This window comes from Psammomys obesus, unplaced genomic scaffold (genome assembly GCF_907164565.1).
Source record: "Psammomys obesus unplaced genomic scaffold, mPsaObe1.curated_primary_1811, whole genome shotgun sequence".
NCBI classification, from domain to species: domain Eukaryota; kingdom Metazoa; phylum Chordata; class Mammalia; order Rodentia; family Muridae; genus Psammomys; species Psammomys obesus.
In genome coordinates this window covers 8,272,801-8,290,300 of record NW_026590767.1, presented here as the reverse complement: position 1 = coordinate 8,290,300, position 17,500 = coordinate 8,272,801, and the positions used below count along the sequence as shown (strand labels likewise).

The 17,500-nt window shown below is 46.4% G+C and overlaps 1 protein-coding gene across 4 annotated transcripts in view; it reads left to right on the top strand.

The window, feature by feature from the left end:
• Positions 1–17,500, top strand: part of Ebf3 (EBF transcription factor 3) — a 117,465-nt gene that overhangs the window by 64,598 nt on the left and 35,367 nt on the right. For all 4 annotated transcript variants that reach the window (XM_055608835.1, XM_055608834.1, XM_055608833.1 and 1 more), the window contains exons 7-8: positions 12,700–12,781; positions 16,468–16,585. In XM_055608835.1, the coding sequence (XP_055464810.1) occupies positions 12,700–12,781; positions 16,468–16,585 (200 nt within the window). The remainder of the gene's footprint in view (positions 1–12,699; positions 12,782–16,467; positions 16,586–17,500) is intronic.

Genomic DNA, 17,500 nt, shown 5'->3' with positions numbered 1-17,500 from the left:
AGTATTACACTATATCCTGGTACATTCAAAAGGTGATTTCCATTTAGATGCTCATTTTTCATGAAGATAAATATGACATGAATCATAATTTCCCTGAAGTAAATATTACAAATAATAAAATACTCAGGCAAGCAAGTTGAGGGATGACAGTAATGTTTTCCATTTGTATGGTAAGTGGCGGACCTTGTGGCCTATCAAGTAACAAATTGAATGTTTAATCTTTCTCCATGCAGATTGAGGATGGCAAAGTAGTGACGGCCTCACAACAAATTGAGAGTCCTCTGGTGGCTCGTGGAGTATCAGCTATTCTGCCTTTGGAGGCCAATAGAGGGTGTCAGCAGAGCTTTGTCAAAATACATCACAGGCATGAAGTTGTAAAATTGCAATTTACAACAAAAAGACTTTGGGATAACAGGCAAATCTTAGGCATGCTAAATACACGGCAAATATTTAGAGAAGCTTTGTAAGCAATCTAAACATTGTTAGGGGAAGTTGCTTGGCATCCGGGGGGCATCCCAGAGGTAAAGAAAGTAATGTATCCTATCGCATGGTAAATAGTCTATCCCAAATGATAAAAATATTCTTTAGATGGTAGCTGATGGAGTTAAGCTAATTGAGTAGAGGTGGCTTAAAGCCATACCCCAAAGCAGGTGGTAACTGCTTGTTGAGCACGTCACACCCTTAGCAGCGCTGCTCACAGCAGCACCCGGTTTTTGTTGGTTTCTCCTCAAGGTCTAGGGTTCCTCAGGGACTGGTAGCGATGAGCGCAGTGAGGTCTGGGTGCTGGGAACAGAGCTGGCTTGCCAGCTGGGTCTGGAGGCTCAGGCCATAGTCGGCAGCTTGTGTCTCATGCAGTGGGTTGGTGATTGTCCTGTTAAGGGCCCTGTTGTATATTAATTTTAAGTTGTAATGCCTGTACTACAAGATGACACCACCAGCATTTTGATTAAGGATTTTATACATGAAAAAATTTCATTATCCGAGTTCCTGGAGACCTCCCCGATTGGCTGGCTTGCTCACCTGACCTGCAGCTGCGTCTCCGTGTCAGAGACTCTGGCATGGGAGTGTTTCCCGTTTTGTTCCCTTCGCCATGTGAGTAATTAGTGGTACTCTTGACTCTGGGGTAAGTCAAGATTCTTTGTAACCAAGGTGCGTGTGCGTGCGTGTGTGTGCGTGTGCGTGTGCGTGTGTGTGTGTGTGTGTGTGTGTGTGTGTCACGCGCGCACAAGCGCATTTCATGGCGGTTATAGGGAGAGGGCACCACAGTGGATTTTCCTTGAATTTCAGCAGTAGTCACTGAGCTATGTTCAGGGAAGGTGGGCAGGACTGCCTTCTGCATCAATGAGTTCTGGGAGGAGTTAAGAAATACGGCCTGTTCTACCCTTTCAACGGTCTCTAATTATCCATCATGGGTGCTCTGCTGAAGTCCAACTAAGTTATGAGAGGGGATAGCCCGTCATTAAACAGTGACTAGTTCAGACCCACCTTCACTTATTCAATGAGTAAAAGGAAGATTTAGGTGACACTCACTGGCATGTGATTCTGGATGCTTAGCTTTGTCCACCTAGGGTAGGGGAGTGGGGACGGCAGAGGTCTTTGGAGAGGGAAGTAGCTAGAGGCCCTGACAAGGCAGTTGTGCTCTGTGGCGAGGGCTGAGAGAACTGATGAGATAGCTCTGCTCCCGGGAGGTGGGGTAGGAAGGAGAGTCTCTGTCCCCTGTCTTATAGACAGTGCAGGGGCTCGACCCACTGTCCATCTACAATGGTATTCTCCTGCTCCCCAATGCAGACGCCCTCTAGTGGGCATCAGTGGGACAGCACTTCTGGGTCATCAGCTCCAGTCTTGTCCTTTGAACCCCACATCCACTGTGGACCTTATCCCAGCATGTCAGCAGTGAGGTGGGGGAACCAGCAGGTTTCATTGTGGGTCCCAATCCAGCTGTGTGAACACAGGGGATGCCTCTGTGTTCAGGGGCCAGGGGTTTGACAGCAGGCAGAGGCATGCCCTGTCTTTGCTACCAGACGGGGCCTCTCTGTGGGGGGAGTTGTGTCCTTCCAGATTCTACCCTCTTGGAAATCTGCCCTGAGAAGAGCAAACTTCCTCTCCAGGGGCTGCTGGGGGAGGCAGGGCCTTTCCCATCCACTTTTGCTGTCACTCCTCTGGCCCGCATGTTGCCATCTGTACAAAGCTACCGTATTCTTTGCTCACACTGGGGTTTTGATAATTCTCTACCTTTTTTTTTTTTTTTTTTGTAATTGCAGAATCATAAAATATTTTAATTTCAAGGTTAGCAATTTTCTCTTGCATACTTAATTTATAATTAGCTGGTTTATAAACCTGTTCTGCGCATATAATTTTACTGTTGCCAAATGTTCTTCATGAATAATTAAGGGCAAATCCCTATTTATCAAATTATTAATATACCTAATAGCCTTGTTTTCATAAACAATGCATTGGAGTTGGATTTAAAGAAACGCTTCTCAGAGGGATCTTGTGTTAGGTTCCCACCGTGGCGGGCGGGCCTGTGCTGGGACTCGCACAGAGGAGCACTTGTGCTGTGCTGATGTCACGGCCCGGCCTTTTTTCCCCACAAAAGCGCAGGTATCAGTAGCTGGACAAACACAATGGCTATTCAGCAGTGGGCCTGGGCATCGGTGGCCACAAACAATGTTGTTGTTTGTTCTGGCAACTCAGCAGAAGTACATTTGAAGGGAACCTAACAGATGAAACCATTCTTTCAGGTCTCTGTAACTACCCCTATCCATTCCTACTTCTGTACCCGCTTTCGAAATGTGGGCAGCAACTTTTGCCTGTGGCTTGGCTACATGGATACAGAAGACATGGGCTTGGCTCCTTAGTCAGTGGGCCCTGATCATGTAAGGTTCAGGCCTTGAACACTCGGGAGGAGCTGGAACACCTTGTTCTGTTGGAGAGGAAGGTGAGAGCATGCAGTGCTTGCACTTAGCATTTCCTAACCGCCTGAAGATGCTCACTGGGGCACAACACTGGCCTTCCTCCCTGCCCCTGAGTTCAGCTCCGTTCTGTAGATGGGGAGGTTTCAGCATAAACCTGCCAATAGTTTGAGTAGTTGAAACAATGAAGTACTCTGGGTGCTGATTCAGAAATCCCTTTAAGCCAAACTTATGAAATGTACCACGAGAGTATCTGCATTATGCGTTGGGCCGGTGCCTCCCTGCCATGTGTCCTAGGGACTGAGTGCCTATCTGGAGCATGGAGTGGGCACGCCGGCAGGCTAGCCTGTTTCTTGTTTGCTTATTACCATTCTCCAGGTTTATAGTCAACACTCTGAAAGGAGATAAGGCCTGGGCTTCTCTCTCCTTAGGGCTGGCGTGTATGAGCCCACTCGCCATGTGTGACTCCATGTGTATGATTCATTCCAGAGCAGTTTTAGTCCTCATAAAATATTCATTTTGGTTGTGCAGGGCCCTGTAATTGCCATCTCTCACCCTGAATTATTTATACCTTGCACAGACTGACAAAGCTTTGCCATGCGGCCCTGGATGAATCAGAAACACGGGTCTTTGCTGCCAACTGCATTATAGTTTCACAAAATATGGCCCCAACGTCATTCCGGGCTGCCTCATCTCTAAATCCAGCTTTTCTTGATTTGACATTTTCTTTACTCCTCCATTGTCTTAGTCAGGCAGAAAGGCCTCCTCTTAACTCTAAGCAGCAACCTTCTTGCTTGCGTTATAGCCGCCGTGCTCCAGAGAACTAATGTGTCTTTATTGCCCTTACTTTTTTATGCTCAGTAACAAGACAGCGCCCAGGCTCACTTTAGAGCCATATATTATACATTAGCGATAAAATGATGCAAATAGTCCTGAAGACTCTTCAAACAGATAGTGGAGATCAGCCTGGATCAAGCTGCTTGTCAAAAAAACAGAAAATAAAAGGTGACGTGTGAAGTTGGGCCCAGTGGTCTGCTTCCCAGCTGTGGGCTGAGGCGAGCCCAGGATGGAGGGTCCCAGATGGAGCTGGTGACTTGTATGAGCTTCTTTGTCAGCACCCTAAATGCTTCTAATCACTGGCCACCTCTTCTTCAGCCACCTCTTCCTCAGCCAGGGTTACTTTGCCATCTCCGGATTGCAGCCAGGTCTTGCCTGTTGTTTCCTTATGTGTTTGTAATCCACTCTCAGGGCTCCTCCTTTGCCAGGGGATAAGACTCTGCATCTTGTCTGTCTGTCTGTCTGCTTCTCCTGCAACCCACCCTGCACAGGAGGGAAGTGCTGGGAAGAAAATCAGGATCATGTGTGACCATTTACGAAAACCATATCAATGGGGATCTGACACGGCAGGATGTAGCTCATCTCGTCTGCAACCCCCATGAAACTAGGAAAGGGACCCCATCAGCTTGGGGTATCCTTGGATCTCATTCCTGAGCAGACAATGACAACCTACAAAGAGTCCAATGAAACATTCCCATACACTGCAGGACGGCTGAAGAGATAACATGTGAGATCCCAACCAGGAGCTGCATGGTATTGTGGTGGAGGCGAGCAGGGTTTATCACGATTTTAACACCTTGGTACTTCCTGAGCCCCAGAATGGAATTAATTTATGGCTCCTGGCTCATCAACAAAGGGAGGTGAAGAGAGCGGGCTCAGTGCTGTTCCGAGTAATGGATGCCCTGTACACACATCTCTCTTGTATATGTTGACACGCAGGAGTAATGAAGTTAAGGCTTTGCGCACATGTGCCCCTCATTAAGCTGCATTACCTGCATTAAAACTAATAATTGCCACTCAGAGCTGTGCTCCCATTAATCATTTATAATGTTTTAATAAGTTTTTAATCAGGACCTAAAAGGCTAGAGAGCCAGCATAGGCAGGTTCGACACTGACATCCTCCGTGCATGCACAGGCTTGATTTAAAATGTGATTTTTTTATTAATAATTCAGCTTACAAAGAGGATAGTTCTTAATTAAGCAAGCTGATGTGGATGGAGGGAAATAAATGTATAGCAAGCAGGAAAAGATGGACAAGATCTTTTCCTCTTGAAGGCTGGAAAAATAAAATAAAAACAAACAACAAACCCAAACCCAGCCTCATGCTGTCCTCGGAAATAAGCTTGTAGGGGAGCTGGAACCAGGACGTCCAGACAAAAGTGGCCTTGACTTGAGACCCCCTAAACACACCCATGGATGGTGGAGAGAGGCCTGAAGCCCCAAACAGGGCCGTCTAATCTCTGTTCAACCTGTAAAAGTCTCCCCTGGAGCTGGCAACAAGTCAGGGGGTGTATCTGATGTGAGCCAAGTGATGCTGGCATTTTTCTTAAATAAGGAGCTTCGTGATCAGAGCTGGCAAATAGAGCAGTGTCCAGAGGGAGAGAAGAAGCTGTTTTAATGAGCCCACAGCGCAAGACAAAATACAGACTGATTGACAGGGCTAGTGATCTGCTGGGGGAAATAATGTCAATGCGCTTTGCCCATTAGAAATAGAGAAATAGGTAAAGGGGGAATGGGAGATAGGCACTTGAAACAAGAGCCCCCTCTGTAAATATACTGCACTTCACGTTTCTTTTGTGTTCTGCAGTTGACTTCTTTTAAACAGATAACCTTCTCAAAACTATCACAAAATATCAGGGACTGTTAGAGAAAACACTAACCAGAATGTTGACAGCCAGCAGAGGAGGGCACGGACAAAGCCTGCAAGTCTGGGTACATTCTCTTTTAGAGTGCTGCCTGGGTTGTACTTATCTGAACACATTAAAACCACCCGGAAAAGTTTAATGCAAGTCTCACAGATTCCTCTGCACTGAGCACGTGGTGCAGCTCTGCTGTGGAAGCGGGTATCGAGCTGGCCGGCAAAACCATTAAATCCCATCAGATCTCTTTGGCATCATTTTAATGAGAATCATCGCAAAAGTACAAGATCACAGTATCTGTAAGTGCCTCTTGACAGCTGCGGTTGAAATTGTGATGAACAGAAAAACCATTATAGCAGAAATTTAGTGATAAGGCTCTTTGGAGGGACGGTGCGGCCTGGTCTGGCTGTAGAGCGCGAAGGGTTAATTTTCTAAACCTAATAATGTTCGATAGTGAGGTATTTGTCAGGAGATAAAGAAGTGATAGAATCTGGGAAGTGGGTCCCTAGGCGATTGTAGTACAAATATTGTTAATGCGGTGTGGTTACTACAGCGAAGGGAAGTAAAATAGCTTGAGTCCACCAGAGACAGGCTCTGCTACACCAGAGCCAGGATCCCCAGACAAAGGCCAGTAATTGTTGAACTGCAAGTCAAGCCATGGATATTCCCCAATCCTCTTCCATCTGCATTTACATAGAGGACTGTGCTTGCTGGGGGATGGGAGAACAAATCGTTTGGACACCAGGTCTTCCCTGGCAGGCGTCAGGCCACCTTGACCTCTTTCATGGAAAATAGGGGACAGTGTCCCCCAACAAAGCATGTATGTCAGCGCTGTAAAACTCAGTGCTGTCACCCTCTGGCCCCTTCCTGATGACGTCACTGAGGCACTACATGTCTGTGAGACCCATAACTTGAAATGTACAAGAATTTAATAAGTCTGGTGTTAAGGCAATTTGTCATGGCATATTTGAAGAATAAATCAGACTAATGGAGCAGAATTTTCCTCCCGTATGACATTAAAGAACATGAGCCCAGTCATCGCTAATGGCAGGAGTGAGAGAAAAAAAAAGAGGCCTGACATTAAGACCCTCGCATTTTGGAAATCCGATACGTATTGACCTGTGTACTATCTCAGTGCACAGATCTGATGTCAGCAGAATGTAGTCGTGTATAGGAACTGCTCATTACAGGTTTTGTGAGGGAGGCACATTGTCTCTGCAGCGCCTGGACCTGATCGGCTAGAATTGCTCAGTAGTCAATACTCCAGCAGCTGATGGCCCGGCGTGCACACACCACAGCTGGGACCACTGCTTTCAGGGACTTGCCAGCAATTAGCAGGGACCTCAGGTTCACTCGGCCACTCTCTTATCAGTCAGGGGAAAGTCTCTTAAAGCCTCTATTTTTTTTTTTCATCTGACTCTTAACCATTTCATTTCAATAGCCAGTAAAGTGTCTCAGCCACCCACATCTCAGAGGCCTCAGTCCCGCTCCGCCCCTCTCATGCTGTTCTCCTTTGCGGCGGGGACTTGTGAAGTGAAACTGCCGTACAGCAGGGCATTAACCGTTTGGGAAGTGAACAGTTCAGTAGCGCTTGGCACACTCATGAGGCTGCAGGGCCAACACCTCTCTCTAGCTCAGAAAGCTTTCGTCACCCGCCAAAGGAAACTTCGCAAACCGGAAGCAGTTGTTCCTCACCTTCCCCACCCCATGCACACATGCCACGTGTCTGCACACACGCACACATGCACATCCACACATGCACAGCAGCAATAGCTTACCCTTAGCGGCCACTCACAACTCCTTCGGTCTGGAACATCCCAAGAGAGCAAGAGACCTGCTATTTTCATGTGTGTTTCACAGGCAAAAGCTAAGGCTCTGTCTCATTACAGAATACAGGAGTGTCTGTCCCTTTTGAAGCCGAGTTTTCTGGTGGGTTGCCAACACTCCCCGTTTTTGTTGTTGTTGTTTGTTTGTTTTTTTTTTTTTTTGTTTTCTCACTTCAGTTAATATGTATTAAAATAGTAGTAACTAGAGTCATGGGGGCCTATCTTGCTGGGTGTGTCCCTCCCTGAAGCCCACAGTGTTGGCACATCCTGACTTACACAGGACTGTTTCCAGGTTTTGGCTGATTGACCGGAGCCCTACACACCATCACCCGAGTGCATTGCCCATTAAAGGCTCAGACTTACAGCTAAGAACACTTAGCTCCCATAAAAAAAAATCACCCATATTTCTCCTTCTGGCCTCCAGTTTCCTGGGCTGCACATGACTGTGGGGCTAGGAGAAGGTCGTGCCTCCAGCGACAGGCTGGAACCAGGTGCAGGGGGATCCTGGAGAAGCCAGAGTTCTTTTCTCGGTATTTGGTTCCTTAACCTTCGAGAAGCTGGAACACCTTGGGACTGCTTATCTTGACCACAGGTCTTTCATGAAGATACTTGGGGTTAGGCGGTCCAGCGCACTGTTACTCACTCACGTTTTCAAACTCTGGCAAAACCAAACTCTGGAACCGTCTCTCCCTTGACAACCAAAACTAAGTAAAAATCCCGAAAGCGCACTGCAGAGCCTCAGAGGACCTGTACCCTTCAAATAAGTCGCAGCCAAGTGAGCTTGAAGGGGCTTGAAGTGAGACCTCTTCCAAGTTCCCCTGTCCACCTCAGTCACCAGGGTACACCCTCAGAGCCTGCCACATTTCTACAGAGCCGATCTATTTTTCCTTTGACCAGAGGGAAAGAAATCATTACGTATGATTAGTGGCTTCGGTTAGGTAAAAACACCAGTGTCAGGGAGGAAGGGAGGTGAGTGGTATTAATTACCTAACCCTTGCTGGCAGGCCAATTTTATCAGTGACTTGGCCACTGGTAGCCCAGCTCTTGATGGACGTGGGTGAGTTTGGAGCCGCCTGGAAACATGAAGGAAGGGCTGGTGTCAGATGAGAGGCATCTCATCAGCTTTTCTCTGACAAACCAAATTCATTCCTTATGTAATTGATAACGGCCTTGGCCAATTATTTCCCACATTACAATACACAGAGGCCCCCTTTACAGGTTTTGCAGGGCTGTAATTAGCTATGCTAATATCCCCTTTATTGGCCCTAATATTGCTCAACACCTTTTGCCATCCTGGAGCCCACTAGAGCCCCATGGCCTGTCAGGACTGCTGATTATTGAGAAGGATAGCTTTAATCAAACATAATTGCAGTTAATTTTTCTCTCCTGCTCTCTGTTGCCAGCGTCTAATGCCACGGACTCCTTGATATTCCATTAAATTACAATTAAACAGCCTCCTTTGTCTCTGATTGTCCTGAACACCACCACAAAGTTCTGTAGCCGTTTAAAGGAGAGCTGTTTGGTCCTAATTGCCTGCTAGCTCACAAAGGGCCAATTTACACAATACCCATGTAGAATTTAAACAGTTCATAATGTAATGGATATTACACAGGAGCCTAACACTACAATTAAAATGATTTTCATCAGATAGAGAAGCTTCGGTTAATCAGCTTCATAAAAGTAAATATAAATGAACTAATTCATAGCTTAAACACACAGAGATGGAGCTGACTTTGAAATTAGTTACTGTGGTGGGGGCTCTGCTCACCCCTTCTTCTGGGATACCCACACTGGGCTCTGGTGGAAATGGTGGGTCCCATTACTTCTAGCCTCTCCTGAAGCAGCTTCATTCCTCTGCTGCCCTGTACTCACATTAACATTGGAGTTGTTTGTTAGGTCTCTGATGCAACATCATTAAAACAAAACTTTGAGCGTTCCTCATTGGGTACTATAGGCCACACCCTTCCACAGCAGGAGGATAAGTTGCAGCATCAGGAGAGGAGCTCCAACTTAAACTCAGGCTATTGAGCTAGGCTTACTGTTCTTCTAGGCAAAGGCTTTTCTGTGTCCTCATGTTCCCAGCCCACGATCACCGGGACCTCAGGCATTAGAACAGTGAATCAGCCCTCTCAGGAAGGGACGAGAATAGCATCATGGCGTCTGTCCTCATCTGTGCAACATCCAGGAAAGTCTATTACCACAGTGATGGCATCTTACCCTCTGCCTGAGAACTTTCTGGAAATTTTCATGATGTTTCCAAGTGGACTATTCCTGGGGATAGCTTGGCGACCAGCAGTTTGTCTCTAGCTAGTGTCTTCCCCTCTGCCTGTAAGAAACAAGTAAATAAAGCCCATATTTCAAGCTTGATTTACTCTGGTACCTACTGTGAAAGATGATGACTCTTTAGGGAAATAAAGATAGGGTCAGGGAATTAGTGCACATAACGGTCACTTTGACGTTGGGCCAGCAGATGCCAGGGAAACACACTGTACACAATTAGGCATAATGTACTAATGACAGGTTAGGATTTTTATCGCTTCCTTGCGATCCAGCAGCAAATCCACGTTTAGCAATAATAAAGAGTTTATTGGTGCTAAAGCCAAAGATTTTCTGACATAGGAAGGATTTTTTTTCCTTTCATGATAGGAGTATTAAATCCTTTGTGTACCAGACTCTGGAAGTGAGATATGTAAAGTGGTTGTCAGATATTTCTTAGGAAACAGCCAATTAAAGGGTAATTGAGTAAAGGATGTGGGAATTACCGTTGGACTTCGTGCGTGGGCATTCAGTCTCCAACCCCTTTCCCGAACATTGCAACAGCACACCTCATGGAGCGCGCCCACTCCCACGCAACAGCGCGCAGTGTCAGCAGGCTCGCCTTGGCTGGGCTGCATTCCCCCCAGCCCTATGAATCCTTCATTTCCTCCTAGAATTAAACAGAAGCAAAACCAGAGTTGAAATAAGCACCTCTTGCGTTTGGAGGTTTCCCTCTGGCCTGGCAAGGTGGCGCTGGCTTGTGGTGTACTGTGTCTCATTGGAGTCTGGGAGCTTGGGAAGGATCCTCGTCTGCAGAGGGGTTCTCCCCAGTAGATCTTTCCCTCGTATTTGGGACCACTGCCAGCACACACTCTGCATAGAAGCAGAGCTGTGATTTCTACATGCAAGAGAGAGAACAAGCACGAACATGTGAGCATGACGTCTGTGTCCACGTCGGCTCCCAGCTGCCCCGGTGCCCCCGCGGTGCGGTGCGTTTGTGACATCCCGCACCCAGTTTTGCTCTTCTACCTGTGAAGTCGTGACAGTTGAAGTCCCAGAATGCCCAGGGAGGCTTAGGATATCTTTAAAGCCCACTCAGCTGTCTGAGAGGTAGGAGCACTAAGCTGGCTAAACAGACATCAAGGAATTTAGAGCGACTTCCTGAGGAAGGGGAGAAATCTTTCGTTTTCAACCCCCCCCCCCCTCCTCAACAGCAGCTCTGCGCAGGTACCTCTGCGGATGAGCAGCTTCTCGGCCGGCGCCTGCTCAGAAGATTAGCTGGGTGGTAATGTGGGGCATAATTGCACCGTGTGGCTGTCCCTGAAGTGAAAACCTAATTGCCTGACAGGACGATAACTCTGTGGCGCCCTCACCTTGTTAGGCCCTTTCTGATGCAGTTCAAATGCAGTGTGGCCGCAGGTGCGCCTAATTTACCTCACCGCAGAACGTGTGGAGTTTAATTGCACAGTGGTTGTTAGGAAAAATGGGTGGGTGGAATATCAAGTGACTCGCTCTAGCTGATGGCAGATGGTGTTAAGAGGCGTTGTGAGCTAAGTGTATAGGTGAGGTGAGTTAATAAAAGATGTAAATTCTGGCCCAAAGTAGCAAGGACTCATGGTATGTAAGAAAATTTAATTGAATGGCCACCATTCTTAGCCTCGTCAAAGACATTCTCTTCTGCCCTCCTTGGGTCTTCCAGGATGTGTTAGGAAGAGGAACGAGCCTGAGCCTGTGGAGTCTTTTAATTTTATTTTTTTTCCATATTGTAATCACTAACGAAGAGCTCTGAACATGAAAGACCGAATTCAAGGAAGTTTTATGAAGTACCATAAAACATCAGTCACTTCTAAACAAGACAGGTGACATTTGGGGAGAAAACAGAGCAGGTATTTTTTGTAGCCTTGCTGCACAGGCTCTTAGCCACAGTGGTGATGTGCTAGCGGGAATACACCTTCTACTCGCGATGGACGTGGCCTTTGCACGTAGAGATGGAGACTGTGCAGGGACAAGATCCATGAGCGGTTGTCTCACAGCTAGGCTGCCTAGTGTTCACCTGTTCATACTAAGGCAGCGCATCTGTTTGTCACTGTGCAGGAATGGGAAAAATGAGACGATTGTATTTTTGTCAAAGCCTCTCAAAACACTGTCAGGACTCCTGAGTCTTTCTGCCGAACATAAGGCCAGGTCTGATGAGAGGTGAAGCTGGTTTCCATGCTTGGTCTCTTCCTCTTCCCTCCCACCAGGGCTGGGACATGTTCCTCCTGTGCTCTGTCTGAGCAAGACTTTTTGTGAAAGTGTCCAAACCCACCAGCTAGACCCTTAAAAACACATAGAGACCATCCACAGAAATCATGGTCACCCCATACCCCATTTCTTTTGTGAGAGTTAACCTATTGGAACCATTTTTTTTTAAATTAAATTTATTCTTTGACTATTTTCTACCTGTATAAAGTTCATTCTGACTGTGCCCATACCCCTACTGTAACTTTAAAACTTAGTCTTTGATAGTGTATTTGCTTTGGTTAGATAAACTCCGGGAACTGGGGTTTCCACATAAATGTAGCACATTCAATAGAATTTCAACTTTGATATTTTTACCTAGATTCACTTTAGGATACTTTTATACTAAAAGTCAGCTGTTGCTTATCCAAAATTCAAATCTTACTAGGCATTCTACATCTTTATTGGCTGATGCTGGTGTCCCTGTCTGGGGTGGCTGTCTTCCTAAAGGGTAATAGTTTGGAAAAGATCCTTGCAGGAAGTGGTCCCTCAGAAAGACAGTTGTTACTATAAATCCTGGAAATCTGTAGTGGCAGGCAGCGGTGCAAGTTGCCACTCAGAACGGAGACCAGGAGCCTCTGCCTACCAGTCCCGCAGCTGCATTCAGCATCACCCCCTGGGTGGTAGCCAGCACATCCGTGGGCTCTCTTCTGTTATTTCTGTGCGAGTGTCTCTGTTGTTGTAGTTTCATGGGCTAGCCCTAACTCTCCCTTCTTTGTGTTTTTGTAGATTCTTTCTAAAGTTCTTCCTCAAGTGCAACCAGAACTGCTTGAAGAATGCAGGCAACCCTCGGGACATGCGCAGGTTCCAGGTACGTACCCACCGCGCCCCCGAAAGGCGCCGGCCCGACCTGCCCGTCCTGCCGAATCTTCAGGGTTCTCAACTGTTCAGAAAGCTCTTCAGTTCCCCAAGGGTGGTAGCACACTAAACTTGATTAGTTTGATTAAAAATAGGCAAATAAGGGACTGGAGATGTGGCTCAGTGGTTAAGAATACTTACTGCTCTCGCAGAGCACCTGGGCTCAGCTCTCAGCACCCACATAGGGCCTCACAACTATCTCTAGCTCCAGTTCCAGGGGATCCAACACCGAGGGCACCTGCCCTCATGTGGTCCACCCACTATACTCTGGCACACACACGTACACCTAAAATTAAGTAAATAACTTAAAAATAAACAAAATATTTTTAGATGATCTAGTGCTTTCAGTATGCCAGCCCTACGCGTCCGCACAGGGGCAGGGAAGGCGGGATGATCATGTGGCACGAGCTCTGAAAACTTGGCCAGACTGATGATGCACATTTCAGGGATCAAATAGCTGGTTGATTGCTTGTCCTGTATGGGGTTGGCGAGTGGGAAGAGGACCATGGTGGATATGCTTGGTGTCTGGAGCCTCCTACTAAAGGGTCTGCACCCACTTAGCACAGGCCTCTACAGATTTTTCTAGCTTTCAAGGTCCAACGTGTCTACTAACTCCCTCCATTCAGAGTCCAACCACTACCAGACTGTTCTGAATCTAGGCTTGCACATGCCCGTTTACAGTAATATGTCCTGCAAGGGAGAGCAGTGTTTGTTGGCTTCAAGGACCAGTTAGGACAACATGAATATTTTTCTTGTCTTTATGGATGACTGGAAGGCCCAGTCAGGATCCTGGGCCCGCTATGTATGAGATAGGCTGTCTTGCTGATTTTCACTGTAAAATCAGAAGAACCAAGTACCAGTGGAAATGAATCCTAGATCAGCTACATTACTGAGGGAGTCTCATTTGGGATGTCAACTTTGTTGGTCAAGTAGGTCACAGTGTTTGTAGGGCTCCATGGGTTTGTAGGGTTCTATGTAGGGTTCTTCAGGTCTTCAGAGAAGTAGGTGATGTCCATCTTCTGCCTTCATGCTCTTCAGGGAAGCAGGTCCCTGATTCACCAGTACTGACTTTCATGACTGGGGATAGCGTTTCTTGTAAACTCCTGGGCCAGGATCCCCCCTCCGCCTTTTTTTTTTTTTTCTTTTTAAACACAAGAGACCACAAGGCATGGGCATAGTGGCTCCATCTAGGCAGAGGAGGCCACATCAGGCTGAGTAGCAGGGTTCTGTTTGTGTCAGCCGTGATGGAGCAGAGTGTCCATCCCTACCCATTGCGAGGCCATAGTGACTCTGGTAACTTCGATTTCCCCAGCCTCTCAGAAGCTTCACCTGCACTTCGGGCACATCACGGCTTTCTTGATACTTGATGCTCGCAGTGGTGCCATAGTCCCTGTATTTTCCTATCAGTGCACTGCAGGGTTGACCCATACTTGACAATGCAGTGTATTTGTTTGTTTTCTCCATTTTCCCTGGTGACCGATTTCTGCATAGATGACAGAACACAGACAATGTCTTTAAATATTTTTATTTTTGCCTTTTCCTATGTCTTTTTCTTAACATATATTGGTCAAGCCTATGTCTTGATACTTTCAGGTCACATGTTCCTGAAAGTTTCTGTTTTTGTTTTTTAATGCTCAGGGTAGGCTAGACAGGAAGAACCCAGGGAGGTCCTTGACAAACAGAATAGCCCCTAGGTCCTCCAGACAGAGACTGCTAGGCCATGGATGACACCACAGTGGTGGCAAGGCGCTCAGAGCAATGCCAGATCTTCAGAACAGAGGATTAAACCTCAAACTAGAGTGGGCATCATGGCTGTGCCGACCATGTTTTTCAGTTCAGACAGTCTGATGTTGCTGAGCCCTTTTCATCCTGACAGACACAGGAAGCAAAGAATTCAAGGAGAGTGTCCCCAGTTGCTGAGGGTGTGTATAGTATCAGGGCCCCTGCGCCATGATCTCCTGGGGCTAAGGTTTTAAAAGTCAGGGTTGTTTTTTTTTTTTTTTTTTTTTTTTTTAACACACATATCCTTATATAGGCTTGTAACTTTGAATCCTCTTTTACACTTAAAATACTTTGTACTTGTTTACTTGTTTGTGTGTGTTTCTTTGAGATAGAGTCTGGCTGTGTAGCGCAGGCTGGCCCAGAACTTACTATTTTCCTGCTTTAGCCTCCTAAGTGCTAGGATTATAGGTGTATACCACTGCACCTGGCAAAACTATTTATTTCTCTTTTATCAGCTACAGAAATCAATTTGCTTCACTTGTTTTATTAATAGGCTTTGTCTTAGTTGCCATTTTCAGGTTTATCAAAGGTCCTTGCAGTGGTTTTGAGACCTCCTGATGCCCTGAATCTCTTACCCCAGTTTTCTGTCGTAGACATATTTGGGGCAACGTATTCTTATATCGGAAACAGACTTGCTATTGGTTACTACTGACCAAGGCTTGTGGAAGCCTTGTTAGCATGGGCTTGTTACCTTCTATTTATCTGGCAGTCTTCATTCCATGCTCCCCGGCCCAGTGCTCTCAGGAGGAGCTGGCCCCAGGACCTGGCCAGGTGGGGCTCTGGGACTGCTTGAGCCAGGCATCTTTTATGTCAACTCCAGGCTCAAGTTTCTACACTAAACGTAGACTCAGCTCTTTGCTCTTCCAGGTCCTCTGACGCAGCCGTGTTAGACACACTGCAGAGAGGCCGCCCTTTGCTGTTGCCTGCTCTGCTGAGATGTGCCATTTCTGGGAGGCTTCCCGTGAGCTCACTGGGAAGAGAACGGCTGGCCGCGGCAAGGTGGCTCTCTTGTGTGGTGGCTTCAGTTTCTCCTCCCGTGAGGCAGCCAGGAAGCTCCCTCTGCCCTCTCTCCCTTAGACATGCTCTGAACCTCTCTCGGGCCCTTGCCACCTTTTTTTATGAGCTTGAGGAAGGATCATTTTCCTGGATTGAAAAACATTTCCACAATTCAAATTTAGTTATGTTGGTTTTTTTTTTTTTTTTTTTTTTTTTTCAGGTGCAAAGAATTTCATTCTTAGACGTTGAACATAATTGTATAGTTGACCCAGGGGTCATCTGCTGATGGAATGGGAGAGGCAGGGGTAGCAGTGAGAACTCTGATTTTATGAAGTTTGTTTTTTTTTTGGAGAGGAGACAACTGAGTCCTCCCTGTTAGGCCTTCAAGAGAGGCTAGTCTCAAGTGAACTAATTTAAATTAGATAAACTATCTAATCAATATGTGAGCAGATCAATCAAAACAGAGGTTTTCAAATGAGTGGCTAGAGGGGTATTTCGGAAGCTAATGGCTAGGAGAATATTTCTCTGAATTGAATCCACTTGTTAGCATAATAAGAGATTAAACCCTAATTAGTGGAGCAGGTTTTCTTTTCTTTCTTTCTTCTTCTTCTTTTTTTTTTTTTTTTTTTTGAAAAGAAGCAATCTTGAGTCAAAACAAAACAAAACAAACAACCCACCCCCCATTAGTAAAAAAAAAAAAAAAAAAAAGCAGCTGTGAATGCACTTCAGTCAGTGGAGAGTTTCCAGAATAAGTGAAGTCTCGGAAGCACAGCCTCTGAGCTGGCTTTTATCTCGCTCGCACGGCGCCCGCCCAGGCTTTCCTGTGCCAACTCCATTTTCAAATCCACTTCGTCTTCACAGGTCGTTGTATCGACAACAGTCAACGTGGACGGCCACGTGCTGGCCGTGTCTGACAACATGTTTGTGCACAACAATTCCAAACACGGGAGGCGGGCCCGCCGCCTAGACCCGTCAGAAGGTACGGCCCCTTCTTATCTGGAAAATGGTAGGCACATGCTACATGTATTTTTTTTTTTTAATTTGCAATGCTTCTTTTTTCCTTTGTACCATCCTTTATGTTAATTCACATGGACTTGCTCTCACCAGGCGACCGCCTCAGCCCCACGGGGCAGGGCTAGCTTTCCTCAGGTAGAGAGGGGCCAGGCCCTTGCCAGTTTCCTCCTCCTCCTTTCCCTTTAGTGGTCTGCTTGGTCCTTGTGTCCATCTCACCTACCATGGCCTTCATGTTATTGGTTTGTCTTTCAGCTTCCTTTTGCCCACAGTTTTGACGTGTTCAGTTTCATTTGGCTTGTTATAAGCTCCCATCCAGAGTTTTACCCCAAACTCTCCGTGCATGCTTCCATGGCTGGTTACTTCCTGGCCCAGCTAGCCCAGAGGGGGACTGTGTGGACCATTTCCTATCCGTGGTAGGAGTCCTGCTTATTTGTGTGAGCAAGTCGGGGTGGAGGGAGTGAGCAAAAAAAAAAAAAAAAAAAAACCCAAAAAAACAAAAAACAGTAAAGAAAGCATAAAATGAGCCTTTTAAAAAGTACCTCCAAATGATCGACTCTTTGTTTTCCTTGTTAAAAGAGAATTTCAGTGAGACAAGTAGGCAGAATCAAAAAAAAAAAAAAAAAAAAACACTTGGGCATAAGCCCCCAGTCACTTCCTTCTTCCTACTTGCTCAGAACTCGTCCTGTTTGAGAGCCAGTTTCTCTGCCAAACATCCTAGTAACCAGGAGGCTCTGATGAGTACGAATTACTGCGAAGGGGACAGGAAGCTTTTTATTAAGTGACACACAAACAAAACAACAGGATTAAATTCTTCATAGCAAAGATCCTATAAAACTAAACGGTTGTAAGACAAATCCTCCATCCTGAGGTGACGAATTCA